This window comes from Lepus europaeus, chromosome 3, assembly GCF_033115175.1.
Source record: "Lepus europaeus isolate LE1 chromosome 3, mLepTim1.pri, whole genome shotgun sequence".
NCBI classification, from domain to species: domain Eukaryota; kingdom Metazoa; phylum Chordata; class Mammalia; order Lagomorpha; family Leporidae; genus Lepus; species Lepus europaeus.
Window position 1 is genome coordinate 87,525,559 of NC_084829.1, and position 14,864 is coordinate 87,540,422.

At 39.5% G+C, this 14,864-nt stretch overlaps 1 protein-coding gene across 2 annotated transcripts in view; it reads right to left on the minus strand.

Annotated features, from left to right (window-relative positions):
- The window catches only part of MAP3K7 (mitogen-activated protein kinase kinase kinase 7), a 78,171-nt gene that overhangs the window by 33,253 nt on the left and 30,054 nt on the right, over window positions 1–14,864 (minus strand). The window contains exons 7-12 of one of the 2 annotated variants that reach the window (XM_062186513.1): window positions 14,344–14,472; window positions 11,471–11,601; window positions 9,295–9,376; window positions 4,588–4,718; window positions 2,820–2,949; window positions 181–261 (exon numbers count right to left, since the gene is read on the minus strand). In XM_062186513.1, the coding sequence (XP_062042497.1) occupies window positions 181–261; window positions 2,820–2,949; window positions 4,588–4,718; window positions 9,295–9,376; window positions 11,471–11,601; window positions 14,344–14,472 (684 nt within the window). The remainder of the gene's footprint in view (window positions 1–180; window positions 262–2,819; window positions 2,950–4,587; window positions 4,719–9,294; window positions 9,377–11,470; window positions 11,602–14,343; window positions 14,473–14,864) is intronic. The other variant, XM_062186514.1, reaches the window with a different exon arrangement.

Sequence of the window (14,864 nt, forward strand, 5' to 3'; positions counted from 1 at the left end):
TTTTTTCAAGCCTGCTTCAGTATAAGTGTACATAGTTTTCAATCTGTCTCCTTAATTACTGTCATGCAAGGTATCCGTTTTCATGTCTTACAAAAATTGGAGCAAGAAGCATTTTAAAAGTACCAGGGATCATTATTCTGGCTCCACAGTTATTAGACCAACTCAGGTGGCCTATGATACCTGATATGACGATCTCAGGGACATCCAGAATGTTGCCAAATGAAGCAGTTTTACGGTGGCCTCGTTTAGGCTTGGAATATGCTGCAAAACACATATATACAGTATACATGCAAACAAACAAAAATAGTAACACAGAACACGATGACCTACAAAAACAGAATACTTTTCATATAGTTATGTTAATAACATCTCATGCAGAATGGCATGCAGAACTAGCTACTTTTCATCCATGCTTAGAAACAGCACAATTAAAGAGCAAACAACTACTGATATGAGATGTTTCACACATTGGGGTTTTAATCAGCAGGAAAAATAGACAAACAAAGCTGCACAGTAATGAGGAAGCTGAATTTCAAATGTGCTTACAGAAACAATCTACCTAAGTGAAACTGCTGATACGTGATGAGAGTTGGGAAGAGAGAGGAGTTAAAAAGGAGCAAGCTGCCATTTGTTTTAATCGCACAAGCACAGTATATATGTTCAAGAAAGGTGTTTCCTGAAGGATTCTATAAAGTAAAATTCAGCGATTAATGATAATTATTGAATCAAAATAGAAAATGTATATGTTTTCCTATATATAAAATCTCATACATATTTCCAGTAAACTGAATATTTACTGTATTCTTCAAAGTTTAGGATAGTAGAAGGAACTTGAAAGGTTGGAGAGTATGAATCTTTCAAAGTAAGACAATTCACTGAAAAATTTAAATTGTGTAAAATCTAGAGGATGCACAACAGGATCTGTTCTATACTTAGGAAAAAAAGGATAGGATAATTTTAATGTCTTTGGTTATCCTTAAGTTGGTATCATTTCTGTAAAGAATAATTATAAATGAGTACTTGACTAGAAAAATGGTAGCAAAGATATAAAACATTATCATAACAATGCTGTTTTAGGATAGCAACCAGTGTTTGGCAAGTCTATCTTGAAAGACATCCCTGAAGTGACAAAGGTTCCCCAGGATGTGTAAATGTGTCCCTGCAAGTGCAGTTCATTGTACTCTACACCCACACTTGCAGATGACTCCTGGAGGTCAGGAGGCCTCCCAGCAGCTGGTGACCTCTACTCAACTTGATTGCTTCTGAAGACCCATCTGTTCTGTTTTTCCTTCTGAGTAACAGAACTCTGACTTATTTAGGAAAGCAGTGTTCCTAGATAAAAGACCATGTAGCCCTCTTTCCCTTGGAGCTGTGGGCAGCTACCTGACCACATTACTCTGGCCAATGACATTTATGTGGAAGTTGTCTAGAGAGACTTCTGTGTAAGCTCCTTCAAATACCATGGATATCCTTTATCCTTCCCTCATTTATTCCTTCTTGCTGCCTGGAAAGTGGAAGCGATGAATGGAAGTATAAGAGCCATTTTAGACTATGAGATAACCCTGAGGATGGAAGCTACACAACAAGGATTGTTGCATGGACAGAGAGAGAGGACACCATCACAGAGATGACACCAGTTTCCTGATGATCACACAGCCTACTTCAGATTTGTTTATGCATGAAAAATAAAGCTTATATATCATAGACATGTTTTACCTAACAAATTCTCGTGCTGATAAAATCAGTAATCAAGATTAGTTGAAGATAAGTATAGTATGATTGATGGTTCATCTGGACTACATCTCAAGAGAGTTCTACACACAGTAAGAATATTCTATTTAGGAAAAAAACCCACAAATAAATAGAAAAAAGCAAGGCCCAAAAACATAAAACTGGGTTAGGTAAGTTAAAAAATACAAATGGATTCCATGCAAATACACATGGAAATACACATTTACACACAAACATAGTTAAAAGACTAGAGGTAAATAAACAAAAATGTTAAGTTTATATCTGCATATGAAAATTATATAACAAGATTCTTTCTCATTTGTTTACATTTCCACATTTCCCAAAACAGATGTGTTTACTTTATTATCAGCTCCCTTCCAGCCTGTGGACAATCAATTCAACTACAATAATAATAAACCAACATTACCAAAATGAAATCTGGTTAGAAAAAAAGGTGGTCAGTCCAACAAAAAATGTAATTGTTTTTGAGCCAACTAGTTCTTCTATGATTAATAATTTTTAGAACTGAAAAAAATAAAATTTAAAGGCTAGGTTTTTCAATATTCTATAAAATAATCATTATCTTTCATTTACAATTAAAGAAATTAAGTACAACCTTCTAGTGGCTATTTCCACCACTGAAGAAAAGAGGAGTAGACAGTAAGGCCAAATCACATTTGGGTCTGGAAGATACTAACTTCAAAACAAAATATTTGCTGTTATTTGACTTAAGTTCTAAAATCTAGTAGAACATTCAAAATCCTCCCAAACATTCTGGGTTTGGCATAATTTCAATTTCTCACTTAGATTTTCAGCTCATGTTTGAGCACAGTCAACTGTGTTTGATGAGATCTGTAATTAGGAAGGTATATTTTATAACTCAAATAATCTTACAAATCATACTTTTCTTCTATGGAATTTGAGATGATGCATGAACTATTTCTAGAAGCTCAGAAAATCTATTATAAATCTATTTTCTTTTCAAAAAATATAATACAAAAATGCTGAGGTTCCTAATGAAACCACTGGAGCTACTGCACCAAAAAGCATTACATTTTGGCTCCTCTTCAACTTGCAGTTCTTTTTACCTGTGGTCGCAGCAATCCTAGCTTCTATTTCGGACATGTCAGCACTCATCCTTTTGCCCTCAGAGGTTGGGGGCAAGCTTTCCACACTGCTTCCACGGGAGGCTCCCAAGCTCAAACGTCCGGATTCACTCTGTTAAAATTATAAGTCAATCTGAATTACTGAGGTTTGTTACATTTAGAAATCCCGGGGCCCTAGAAGGAAGAAGATGCAAGAGGAATTCCTATAGATCTTGTCCTGCTCTTAAAGAACAGGGAAGTTTGCAGGGGAAAGGAGAGCAAGCTGTACACATTGCCTTTTGAAAGCACAGGCAATACAGATTGGAGGTTAAATGCCCCAGTTAGTACTTAATCTAAATGCTCCAAGTAAGATGAATAAAATCACTCCTTAAAATCTTTTTAAACCAAAACTGGCAAAAATGTAATAAATCTGAACAGCTCAAAATCATAGATTTAGGACAACTCCTTTAACTGGATAGTGCTGCCAGACTACACCATTTTACATATTTTTAAAGTTTTTTTTTTTTTTGACAGACAGAGTGGACAGTGAGAGAGAGACAGGGAGAAAGGTCTTCCTTTTGCCGTTGGTTCACCCTCCAATGGCCGCTGTGGCCGGCACGCTGAGGCCAGCGCACTGCGCTGATCTGATGGCAGGAGCCAGGTGCTTCTCCTGGTCTCCCATGGGGTGCAGGGCCCAAGCACTTGGGCCATCCTCCACTGCACTCCCTGGCCACAGCAGAGAGCTGGCCTGGAAGAGGGGCAACCGGGACAGAATCCGGTGCCCCGACTGGGACTAGAACCCGGTGTGCCGGCGCCGCAAGGCGGAGGATTAGCCTATTGAGCCACAGCGCCGGCCAGGTCTTCTTTTTCTCGTTGGTTCACATCACAAAGGCTGCTACGGCCGGCGAGCTGCGGCCGGCGCACCGCACTGATCTGAAGCCAGGAGCCAGGTGTTCCTCCTGGTCTCCCATGCAGGTGCAGGGCCCAAGGACTTGGGCCATCCTCCTCTGCATTCCCAGGCCACAGCAGAGAGCTGACTGGAAGAGGAGCAACCCGGACAGAATCCGGCACCCCCACGGGGACTAGAACCTGGTGTGCCGGTGCCACAGGCAGAGGATTAGCCTAGTGAGCCGCAGTGCTGGCCGCCATTTTACATTTTTAAGTGTCAACTATTAAAGTGAGGGATCATTAAAGGGAGGGAGTTACAAAGTTAGCAAAGACAACAACTGTTATTTGAAAGAAAAACACTTTGGTAACAGAAGGAGAAATCTCATTGTGTCTTTATTCTTTTTCTTTTTTTTTTTAAATTTTTTGACAGGCAGAGTGGACAGTGAGAGAGAGAGACAGAGAGAAAGGTCTTCCTTTGCCGTTGGTTCATCCTCCAATGGCCGCCGCGGTAGGCGCGCTGCGGCTGGCACACAGCGCTGATCCGAAGCCAGGAGCCAGGTGCTTATCCTGATCTCCCATGGGTGCAAGGCCCAAGCACTTGGGCCATCCTCCACTGCACTCCCGGGCCATAGCAGAGAGCTGGCCTGGAAGAGGGGCAACTGGGATAGAATCCGGTTCCCCAACTGGGACTAGAACCCGGTGTGCCGGCGCCGCAAGGCGGAGGATTAGCTTATTGAGCCACGGCGCCAGCCATGTATCTTTATTCTTAAACTCATCTGTTCCAGGAAGATTTGGGATTTATATAATAGAAGATGACAAATCATTAACTTCAATTAAAATAATGTTAATAAGGTCATCATGCAACTTTCTTAACATAACAAACCTGTTGTTTGGCTTGATTTTTCAACAATTTAGATTCTAGGCGTTTAATAGTATCATTTGTGGCAGGAACTTGTTCCACGTTAGTGTCACTTTTATTACTGGTATTTGTAGAAGCGATATCCATGAATGAACCTAAGAAAGCAGAACATTTATCAGTACAGGTTGAGAATAATACAAACACTTCAGTAAACAGCATGTAAGTTAAATTCTTTTCTAAACTAGCAAGACATGAATAGAAATAAAGACATTTTAAGTTAATAAAGATACCTAAAACAAACTTGTTTTTTAATAAGCTTTACTTACTTATTTGAAAGCCAGAGACAGAGAGGTAGAGAGTGAAGAGACAGAATCTTCCATCTGCTATTTTATTTCCCAAATGCTTGCAGAAGCCAGGGCTGGGCCTGACCAAAGCCAAGAGCTGGGAACTCCATCCAGGTCCCCCACATGTGTGGCAAGGGACCCAAGTTTTTTGGCCACTACCTGCTATTTCCCAGGTGCATTAAGGAAGCTAGACTGGACGGGGAGTCAGGACTTGATCCCAGGCACTATAGTATCAGATGTGAATATCCCAAATGGCAGCTTGCCCTGCTGGGCTGCAACATCTACTCCCAAATGAACCCATTTCAAGCAGAACTTAAGGACAGCTGAATAAAGGAAACTAAATGCCTAAATTATCTAATTAGAATATCTAGAATAACTTAAAGTTTTTAACCTGATCTAGTATAAGAACTGAAGGCTTTTAATTGAGATGGGGAAGCAAAAAGGAGTAGTAATTTGAAGAAAGTAATAAAAAATTCACTATGGAAAATGTTAAGTTTGAGTTCCTGTTTGGTATTAAGCAAGTAGTTCCATGTATGAGTATGGAGTTCCAGTAGGAGAAGGAGAAAAACATCAGTAAATAGACAGTAGATGATGCCATTAAAGCCATGATACTGGGTGGAGTTAGCAAGGAAACATGCATGGATAAGCCCTGCACACTCTGACATTTATAGACTGAAGACATGAAGAATAATCAGCTAATAAGGAAACTGGGAACAAATGGCCAGAGATACAAGACAAAAACCAGGCTAGTGAGATTCTGGAAACCAGTGGAAGAACATGCTACAGGAAAGCCAGAGTAATAAATGGTGTCAAATGCTAGAATCAAATACGATGAGAACTGAAAAATCACTTACTAGAATCTAACTCTGTGTTACCATAATACAGAGATAATTGCTGACCATGACAAGAATAATTCCACGGTAGTAGCAGAATAAATGTTCAAATCAAGTGGGTACACTATAGAACGGGAAGAGATATTTTTTTCAGAGAATGCAGAGACAGCCTAGGTTTGCTCTGGGAATGATTCCAGTAGAAAACCGAAAACTGATGACAGGAGAGAGGAGATTGTTTGGGATGGGCAGATGGGATATGATACACAACCAAAAAGATTCACCTTTGGCTAGAAGCTTGGAGAGTGAAACCATAGTAATGAAAGAACCTACAGTAGGTGAGTGTAAGTGCAGACAGGTAGGCAGATGTAGTAAAGAATCATGTGGAAACTGTCCTTTGATTACTCCAATGTTCTCAGAAAAATAGCAAACAATGTCTATGTCATCTTAGAGTGAGCACTGGTAGGAGGTGCCTGAAATTTGAGGAGAGGGGCTAAAGTATAAGATTAAGTCACTGACCAGTGCTGTGGCATAGCAGGTCAAGCCACGCCTGCAGTGGCAGCATCTAATCTGGGAGCCGGCTCAAGTCCTGGTGGCTCCACTTCTGATACAGCTCTCTGCTAATGTGCCTAAGAAAGCAGTGGAAGATGGCCCAAGTACTTAGGCCCCTGTATCAATGTGGGAAACCCGGGAGAAGCTCCTGGCTCCTGACTGGGTCAGCCCTTGCATTTCTCTCTCTCTCCGCTTCTCTGTAACTCTTTCAAATAAATAATTTTTTTTTTTAAATTAAGTCATCTAGGAGAGAGGTGATGAACTAAAAATAAAAGTGTCCAGTGGCAATGAATACACAATTGAAGAGAGTGAGCACATGCTGTCTCCAGCCATATTCAACTGCACTGGCACAGGCAAGGAGCAAACTAAGTGCCAGATTTAATCAGATTTGGGGTTAAGCCAGGAAACTCTGAGAGGGACTAGGAAAATAAGATTATTCCCCAAAGATTCAAATAGTTGACTGTAATTAAGCAGAAGGAGGGACAGAGAAGGACCTAAAAGACTGAAGGTCGGCCGGCGCCGTGGCTTCACAGGCTAATCCTCCGCCTTGCGGCGCCAGCACACCGGGTTCTAGTCCCGGTTGGGGCGCCGGATTCTAACCCAGTTGCCCCTCTTCCAGGCCAGCTCTCTGCTATGGCCTGGGAAGGCAGTGGAGGATGGCCCAACTCCTTGGGCCCTGCACCCGCATGGGAAACCAGGAGAAGCACCTGGCTCCTGGCTTTGGATCAGCGCGATGAGCCGTCCGCAGCGGCCATTGGAGGGTGAACCAACGGCAAAAAGGAAGACCTTTCTCTCTGTCTCTCTCTCTCTCACTGTCCACTCTGCCTGTCAAAAAAAAAAAAAAAAAAAAAAAAGAAGGTCATCGAGAAGATGGAAGGACTGAAGCTCACTTTGGAAATAATGACAGTTTGGAGGTAGTGGGACTAGCAAATGATGGGATTCGAAAGGAGTTTCAGAGCATCTCAAAAGATTTTCACTAAAACTGGAATTTAAGAATAGCTAGGCAGGGCAGGGATCCAGTGCGGTGGGTTAAGTTGCTGCCTGCAGAGCTGGCGCCAGTTCAAGTCTCAGATGCTCCACTTCCAATCCATGCTAGGAAGGCAATGGAAAATGGCCCAAGTACTTGGGCCACTGACACACACGTGGGAGACATGGATGAAGCTCCTGGTTCCTGGCTTTAGCTTGATCCAGTCCTAGCCACTGTGGCCATTTGGGGAGAGAACCAGCAGATGGAAGATTTCTCTGCTTCTCCCTCTTTGTTAATAACTCTGCCTTTCAAATAAATATTTTAAAAAAAAAGCTAAGCAATAGCTAGTTTAAAATAAATAAAACTACTCTTTTTTCCCCCAAAGAAACCTTTTATTTAATGAGAATAAATTTTGTAAGCACAATTTCAGTAACGTAGTGATTCTTCCCACCATACCTGCCCTCTCACCCCTACTCCCAACCCTCCTCCTCCTCCTTCTCCCATTCCCAGTCCCATTCTCCATTAAGATTCACTTTCAACTAACTTTATACACAGAAGACCAACTCTATACTAAGTAAAGATTTCAACAATTTGCACACACACACACATACACACAAAATGTTTGAGAACAAATTTTACAGTTAATTCTCATAATAGAACTCATTAAGGGCAGAGATCCTGCATGGGAAGTAAGTGCACAGTGTCTCCTGTTGTTAATTTAATAATTAACATTCTTATGTATGACATCAGTGATCACCCAAGGCTCTTGACATGAGCTGCCAAGGCTATGGAAGCCTTTTGTGACCACAAACTCTGTCAAATCAGTATTTAGACAAGGCCATAAGCAAAGTGGGAATTCTCTCCTCCCTTCAGAGAAAAGTGGATGGCCACTTTTTTCCACTGGGGTCTCACTGGGGTCTCACTCACAGAGATCCTTCATGTTGGACATTTTTTGCCACAGTGTCTTGGCTTTCCATGCCTAAAATGCTCTCATGGGCTTTTCAGCCAGACCAGAATGCCTTAAGGGCTGATTCTGAGGTCAGAGTGTTATTTAGAGCGATTGTTATTTTATGAGTCTGCTGTGTGGACTGCTTCCCATGTTGGAACATTCTCTCTATTTTAATTCAATCTATTATTATTACCAGATACTTGATCTTATTTATATGATTCCTTTAACAGTTAATCCTACCTATATGATCACTTTAAAAATATGATCACTTTAACACTTAAGATGGCATTTTTTCCACCCAGCTTAATGGGATTTGGGGTCCCATGGCATGTAAAAACTATTCTTGAAAAGGGAGAAACATACCAGTAAAAATATGTCAGAAAAGTAAAATTTTAAATGAAAGGCAAAAACATATGAGAAGTTTTCAAAAAATTTATGGGAAAAATACATATCATGAAAAAAGCATGCATAGATTTCACACTGGTTTGCACCAAAATAATATTTTAATTCTATTCCCCATGAGCTTTCAGAAGTACTCTCACATGTATATACAAACACCACACCTTTTAGTTATAATAACAAAATGGATAAATGCCATATATTTTGAGAGTACAATTTTGAGTATTATTTCTAATTTTTTGGATGACCAAAAGCTACATATCTGACTACTTTTTCAGAAAGCAGAACTTTTAACTAAAGCTAAGCTTCTTAAACAAGAGTCAAAAAGTAGTGATGTTCATGAAGAAATACATTAAACACATTTATAATAATTTTTAATACTATTTAGCAGTATCAGGTAGAAACTATCTTTTCAAATTAAGAATGACATACACAGTAATACAATATCCAACCTTATTTTATATAACTATACAAGAATTCCAAGCCTTGGAAGCAGGTCTAAAATAAACTCTTTAATCTGGGCACCTTCATGAAAAATGATGCACCTGGAAACTCAAATTGCAGTCAATCATATGAAATGAAGGAATTAAAATGCAAATGGGAACATCATTCACTGCTTCTTGATTATAATTTCATTGGAATAGAGACCAAAAAAAGTCGGGTTATTAGTCTTCCTATCTATCCATTTACCTGTACTGGTGGCAGAATTACTCTGTCCTTCATCTGAATACTGACAAGGATACTGCAATGGCTCATCTGCTCCTGGGAAGTACTATATATAAAAAAGTAAAGGACAATTTAAAATTTCTTTACTACAGACCAATTCCTGTTAAAATTACCTGAAGAGTACACCTGAATTACTTCCCTATAATTGGACTTGACTATACCAATTATCTTCCCTAAAACAAATACTAAATTTGTAGAGGCCTAAGTTTTTTATTGTGGTAGATGATGGTGACATACTCTCTTTTGAGTTTCAATTATGATGAATGCTATGCACCTGCCTAAGCGTCTTATTTACATGGAGTTTAGACAGTCTTGAAGGAAACACCAAATATTTCTCTAGAGCAGGGGTGGGAAATCTTTTCTCTGCCAAGGGCCATTTGGATATTTATAACATCATTCACAGGCCATACAACTTAACAATTAGCCTGCTATAGATTTACTGAATTTTGAGATCTGCCTGTGGTTGCCTTGGCAGAGTTACCAAATTATTTTGTGGGCCTTAGATGGTGCACAGCAGGCACGTTCCCCACCCCTGCAGAGGAATATATGAAACAGAACACTATCATGGCTATAATGATCTGAAATACATCTATGTTCTCATGGCAATGATGTAAACTTTTAAACTGCTGCAATGATTATCCGCCTGACAAAGGAGACTGGTATACCACAGCCTAATAGTTAATACTGAATATTCTAAATATTATAAGTATTGAGAGAATAGATATTGGATGTCCTTCTCTGAGTTCGAGACATAACATTGAAAGTATCTGCTAGACAAAAAAGCTTAAGGCACTCTTCTGAAATTAGACAAAGCACATATATACAAAGTTAAAATCTGAACAATTTCTATATCTGAAAATTCTGTTATTTTAATCAGAGACTAAGTTGTTTCCTTATACACAAAATCTTTATTTAGCACCTTGGATTCTATATATAGCTGGTATCCTAGTATGATGGCAAAATTTAACCAAATTAGTTCAAGCTGCTTTTCCTACATTATTTTCAATAGAATGAACAAATGAAATCTTTGGGCCGGTGCCACGGCTCACTAGGCTAATCCTCCGCCTGCGGTGCCGGCACTCTGGGTTCTAGTCCTGGTCAGAGCGCCAGATTGTGTCCCGGTTGCTCCTCTTCCAGGCCAGCTCTCTACTGTGGCCCAGGAAGGCAGTGGAGGATGGCCCAAGTCCTTGGGACCTGCACCCGCATGGGAGACCAGGAGGAAGCACCTGGCTCCTGGCTTCGGATTGGATCGGTGCAGCGCGCCGGCCGTAGTGGCCATTTGGGCGGTGAACCAAAGGAAAAGGAAGACCTTTCTCTCTCTCTCTCACTGTCTAACTCTGCCTGTCAAAAAAAAAAGAGATCTTTGGCTGTTAAGGAAATCACTTGGTCTATATTTAAGGAAATTTCAAGGTTGTTCTACTGATCAAATTGCTCTGAATTTCAGGTACTTTCATTTTAAAGTAACATTTTAAAGCAAACATTCTATTTGGTTGTTTTCTTAGTCTACCAAAATCCAGAAATCTAAACTATTTCAAATAATTCTAATGTATTTGATTTATAGACTAAGAAAATTAAAATATTCCATAAATCCTAGAAGAAAGGTTAACTTAAAAAATTTTTTTAGCTATAAAAACCTTTTCAGGTTTTCATATACAACAAAAATACAAATAGTAAAACAATCACTCAAATGTATTTGGGCATGCAACCTCTCCCTCCACTGTCCTGTATAACTAAATAAATGACTGACTGATACTGAATGTCTGATGATATATACCAGAAAATTTTAAATTTCCTCCATTTGGTATGAAAGTCATAATATACCCAAGTCCTGCAAAGGCTTAACAGATCATCTAATTCAGCTTCTCTCACATTACAGATGAGACAACAGAAACACATGTCCACTAATGTAAGCAGTACGAAAAAGTATAACCAGAAACCTAGCCTAAACATCTTCCCATTACAAGAAACTAGACTACTCCCCCTTCATACTCCAAATGGGTCTTTAGATTATATGAGTAATGAAAACCCAAAAATAGAAAGAAGAAAATGGTTACAATGTCTGCTTTACTCTAAACCCTACTCAAACTCAGTATACATTAAGTTTCCCTAAATTCAAAGCCCCTCAAAAGAAGGATTATACCCGCATCAAGTGAGTCATTATTTTCACAATTTCCTCCATGGAAGGGCGCTGAGAAGGGTCTTTAGACCAACAACGAGTCATCAGGCTCTCAATGGGCTTAGGTAAATTTTTGATCAGTGGTGGTCGAGTACCTATAATTAAAAATGAGAGAAGGAGGGAAAGCAATGTATTTACCCAAAGAATGGAACAAGTTCTTTATTTGTATTCCCAAAGCAGTGTTTATTTTGTAGATTTTGTAATTTAAAATCTATATTTTGGAGTAAGAAAAGGACTTATTTTTGTTCTATAAGTTAACATTTATTCTATGTATATTTTCCTAAAGGGAAAACATTTTTAAAAAAGTTTAATTAAAACTTGTACATCAGGGCCAGTGCTGTGGCTCAGCAGGTTAAGCCTCCACCTGTAGCACCGGCATCCAGTATGGGTGTTGGTTCTAGTCCTGGCTGCTCCTCTTCCAAAACAGCTCTCTGCTGTGGTCTGGGAAAGCAGTAGAAGATGGCCAAGTGCTTGGGCCCCTGAACCCATGTGGGAGACCGGGAAGAAGCTCCTGGCTCCAGATGGGTGCAGTTCTGGCCATTGCAGCCAATTGGGGAGAGAACCAGCGGATGGAAGACCTTGCTCTCTGTCTCTCTCTTTCTCACTGTCTATAACTCTCTCAAATAAATAAATAAAATCTTAAAAAAAAAAAAAACTTGTACAATATATGACAACAGTAAGATTGAGAATTAACAATATTTGTTATGCTCTTTTAACAAAAAAATGGCTTAATGTGTGCTTATTTATTTTTTAAAGATTTATTTATTTGAAAGGCAGAGTCACAGAAGGAGGGAGGGAGAGAGAGAGAAGAGACAGAGAGGGCGGGTTCTTCCATCTACTGGTTCACTCCTCAAATGGCTACAATGGCTGGGATGGGGCCAGGCTAAAGCCAGGAGTCAGGAACCTTTTCCAGGTCTCCCAAATGGGTGCAGGGGTCCAAGGACTTGGGCCATCTTCCACTGCTTTCCCAGTTGCATTAGCAGGCAGCTGGGTTGGAGGCAGCTGGGAGTTGAATTGGTGCCAATATGGGATGCTGGCACTGCAGACAGCAGCTTAATCTGCTATACTATAGCACCAGCCCCATCTATGTTTTATTATGAAAGGTTAAAAAGGAGCCAGTATTGTGATGCAGCAGGTTAAGCCACTGCTTTTGATGCCAGCATCTCATATCAGAGTGCTGGTTCAAGTCCCACCTACTCCATCCACATCCAATCTAGCTTCCTGTTAATGTGTCTGGGAGGGCAGGGGAAGCCCAGGGACTTGGGCCCTGCCACACTTGTGGGAGATCTGGATGGAGTTCCTGGTTCCTGGCTTCAGCCTGGCCTAGTCCCAGCTATTGCAGCTATGTGGGGAGTGAACCAGTACATGGAAGATCTCAATCTCTCTCCCTTTCTGTCATTCTTTGAAATAAACAAATCGATAAATCTTTAAAAGAAAATTAAAATGGTGGTTTGAAGAAACATTGCCTAAATTTCAAAAATTTCCAAATGTGTTTGAAAACTCATCTTTTATATCAAAAAGTTGGTCAACTATAGTAGTATACTTGCTGACTTCCAAAAGTCTCTTTTGAGACCTTATGGTTGCTGTGAATCAATCATTTCAAGGCTCAAAATTCCAACTTTTTGTTCTACACCTGTGTAAAATTATTAGTAAGGTCCCACTTAACATAGGCCTCAAATACCAGGTTTTGGTAATTTTACCAAGTAACAAGTTAGTTCTTTTACTCCTTATTTCATTGCCATTCAATCATTCACTGCCAGCTGACAGAAAGAGAGAACAAACTGTCTTGGTCAATGATCTAGCATTCCTTACAATGACCCTGACAGCAGTAACACTGCAAGTGGTATAGAAAACTGATAAAAACAGCTAAAACTGTTCTGATGATCTTCTATGAATGACCTGAATAGTTAGGCAAACATTTGTGTTTATTACTTACGGAATAGTAAATATAAATGTCACAAATCAAAATGATTACATTCAAATGAAAGAAATGAAGAACAAGGCTAACGCTTACTAAGGTTAAGTAATTGTCCTTCATGAAGAGTTTATTTTCCCAAAGCAAATGTGGAATAACTATTAATGAAGAGGATCATGCTAACATCATATGGGGTTAGAAATAAATATCTAAGTGCTTAGAAATATCATTACTAGAGATATAAAGGAATAAGGATATTGAGTCCTTCAATCAGTATGTCTGAAAAATACAGCAACTGAGTCAGAAAGATCTGGATTTGCATTCCATCTCTGCCACTTACTAATCCTGAGACCGTGGCGAGTTATTTGTGTCTCTTTTTCCTGTAAAATGAGACAACCGAATTTACCTCCGCAGGCTGTGTGAGACTGTAGAGAGAGGGTATGTAAAGCACTCTGTTTTGCTTTCATGAGCTTAACCAACGACTCTTATCATTATTTGTTGCTTTTTCTCCTTACTGAGACTCTTGCTTCCTCAGGAGAAAAAGGCTGTAACTTTCCAATTATCTGAACCACATGAGATTCTATTTACGTATTTAATTTTTCAGAGAGCCTACTATGATGCTTCTCTATGCCAGAGAGAGACAGAGATTTGGCACTGGTTGTGTTCTGATGGCCTTTCACTAATCTGCACAACTAGCAAATTCTCAGCCCTGTATGGAGGCCAGGGAAATCCCCAAATTTGCCCTACTGGACACAGGGGCTGGGGATTGATAATAGAAATATAGTTTGGTAACAAAGAATTTTACTTTTTAAGGTTAGGGATAATTTTTTTCCTTATTTTGGGAGAGGGGATGGAGATAAGACAGAAACAATCTTTCAAATACAAAATACAAAGTACATTAAAAAAATTTCTTTTTACGAACCATTATGAACAGCCCACATGATTCGGAAAGCCGGCCCACCAATTTCATCAAAAGGTTTCCGACGTGTTATCACTTCCCAAAGGATAATGCCCCAGCTGAAGACGTCACATTTTTCACTGTAATTGCTACCTAGAAAAAGAAGGCAATATAATCTCAAGACTCTCTTCCACATGATATACAGAAACAACTGCGTTCATAAATCTTCAGGAATCTTGGATGTGAGGAGGCTGTCACAGGTAGAAATGACTTTCTAAAGCACCTTAAGTCTTTTCAACGAATACTTTTTTTTGCATTTATCATCTACCTTTTATCACAAGGTATAGGTCATATCTTTCATATATTCAGAGTGACACTTTTTTAATCTTAAATTTTTTCCACACTCTCTGCTATCAAAGCAGAAGAAATCTATAACTTAGTGGCTTTTCCCCTTAAAAATAGAATTCTGAATGAAATAAAATTCTGTATGAAAATTATGGCTAACAAATTTATGGTAAACAGATTATACAGCAACATTCAAAGGA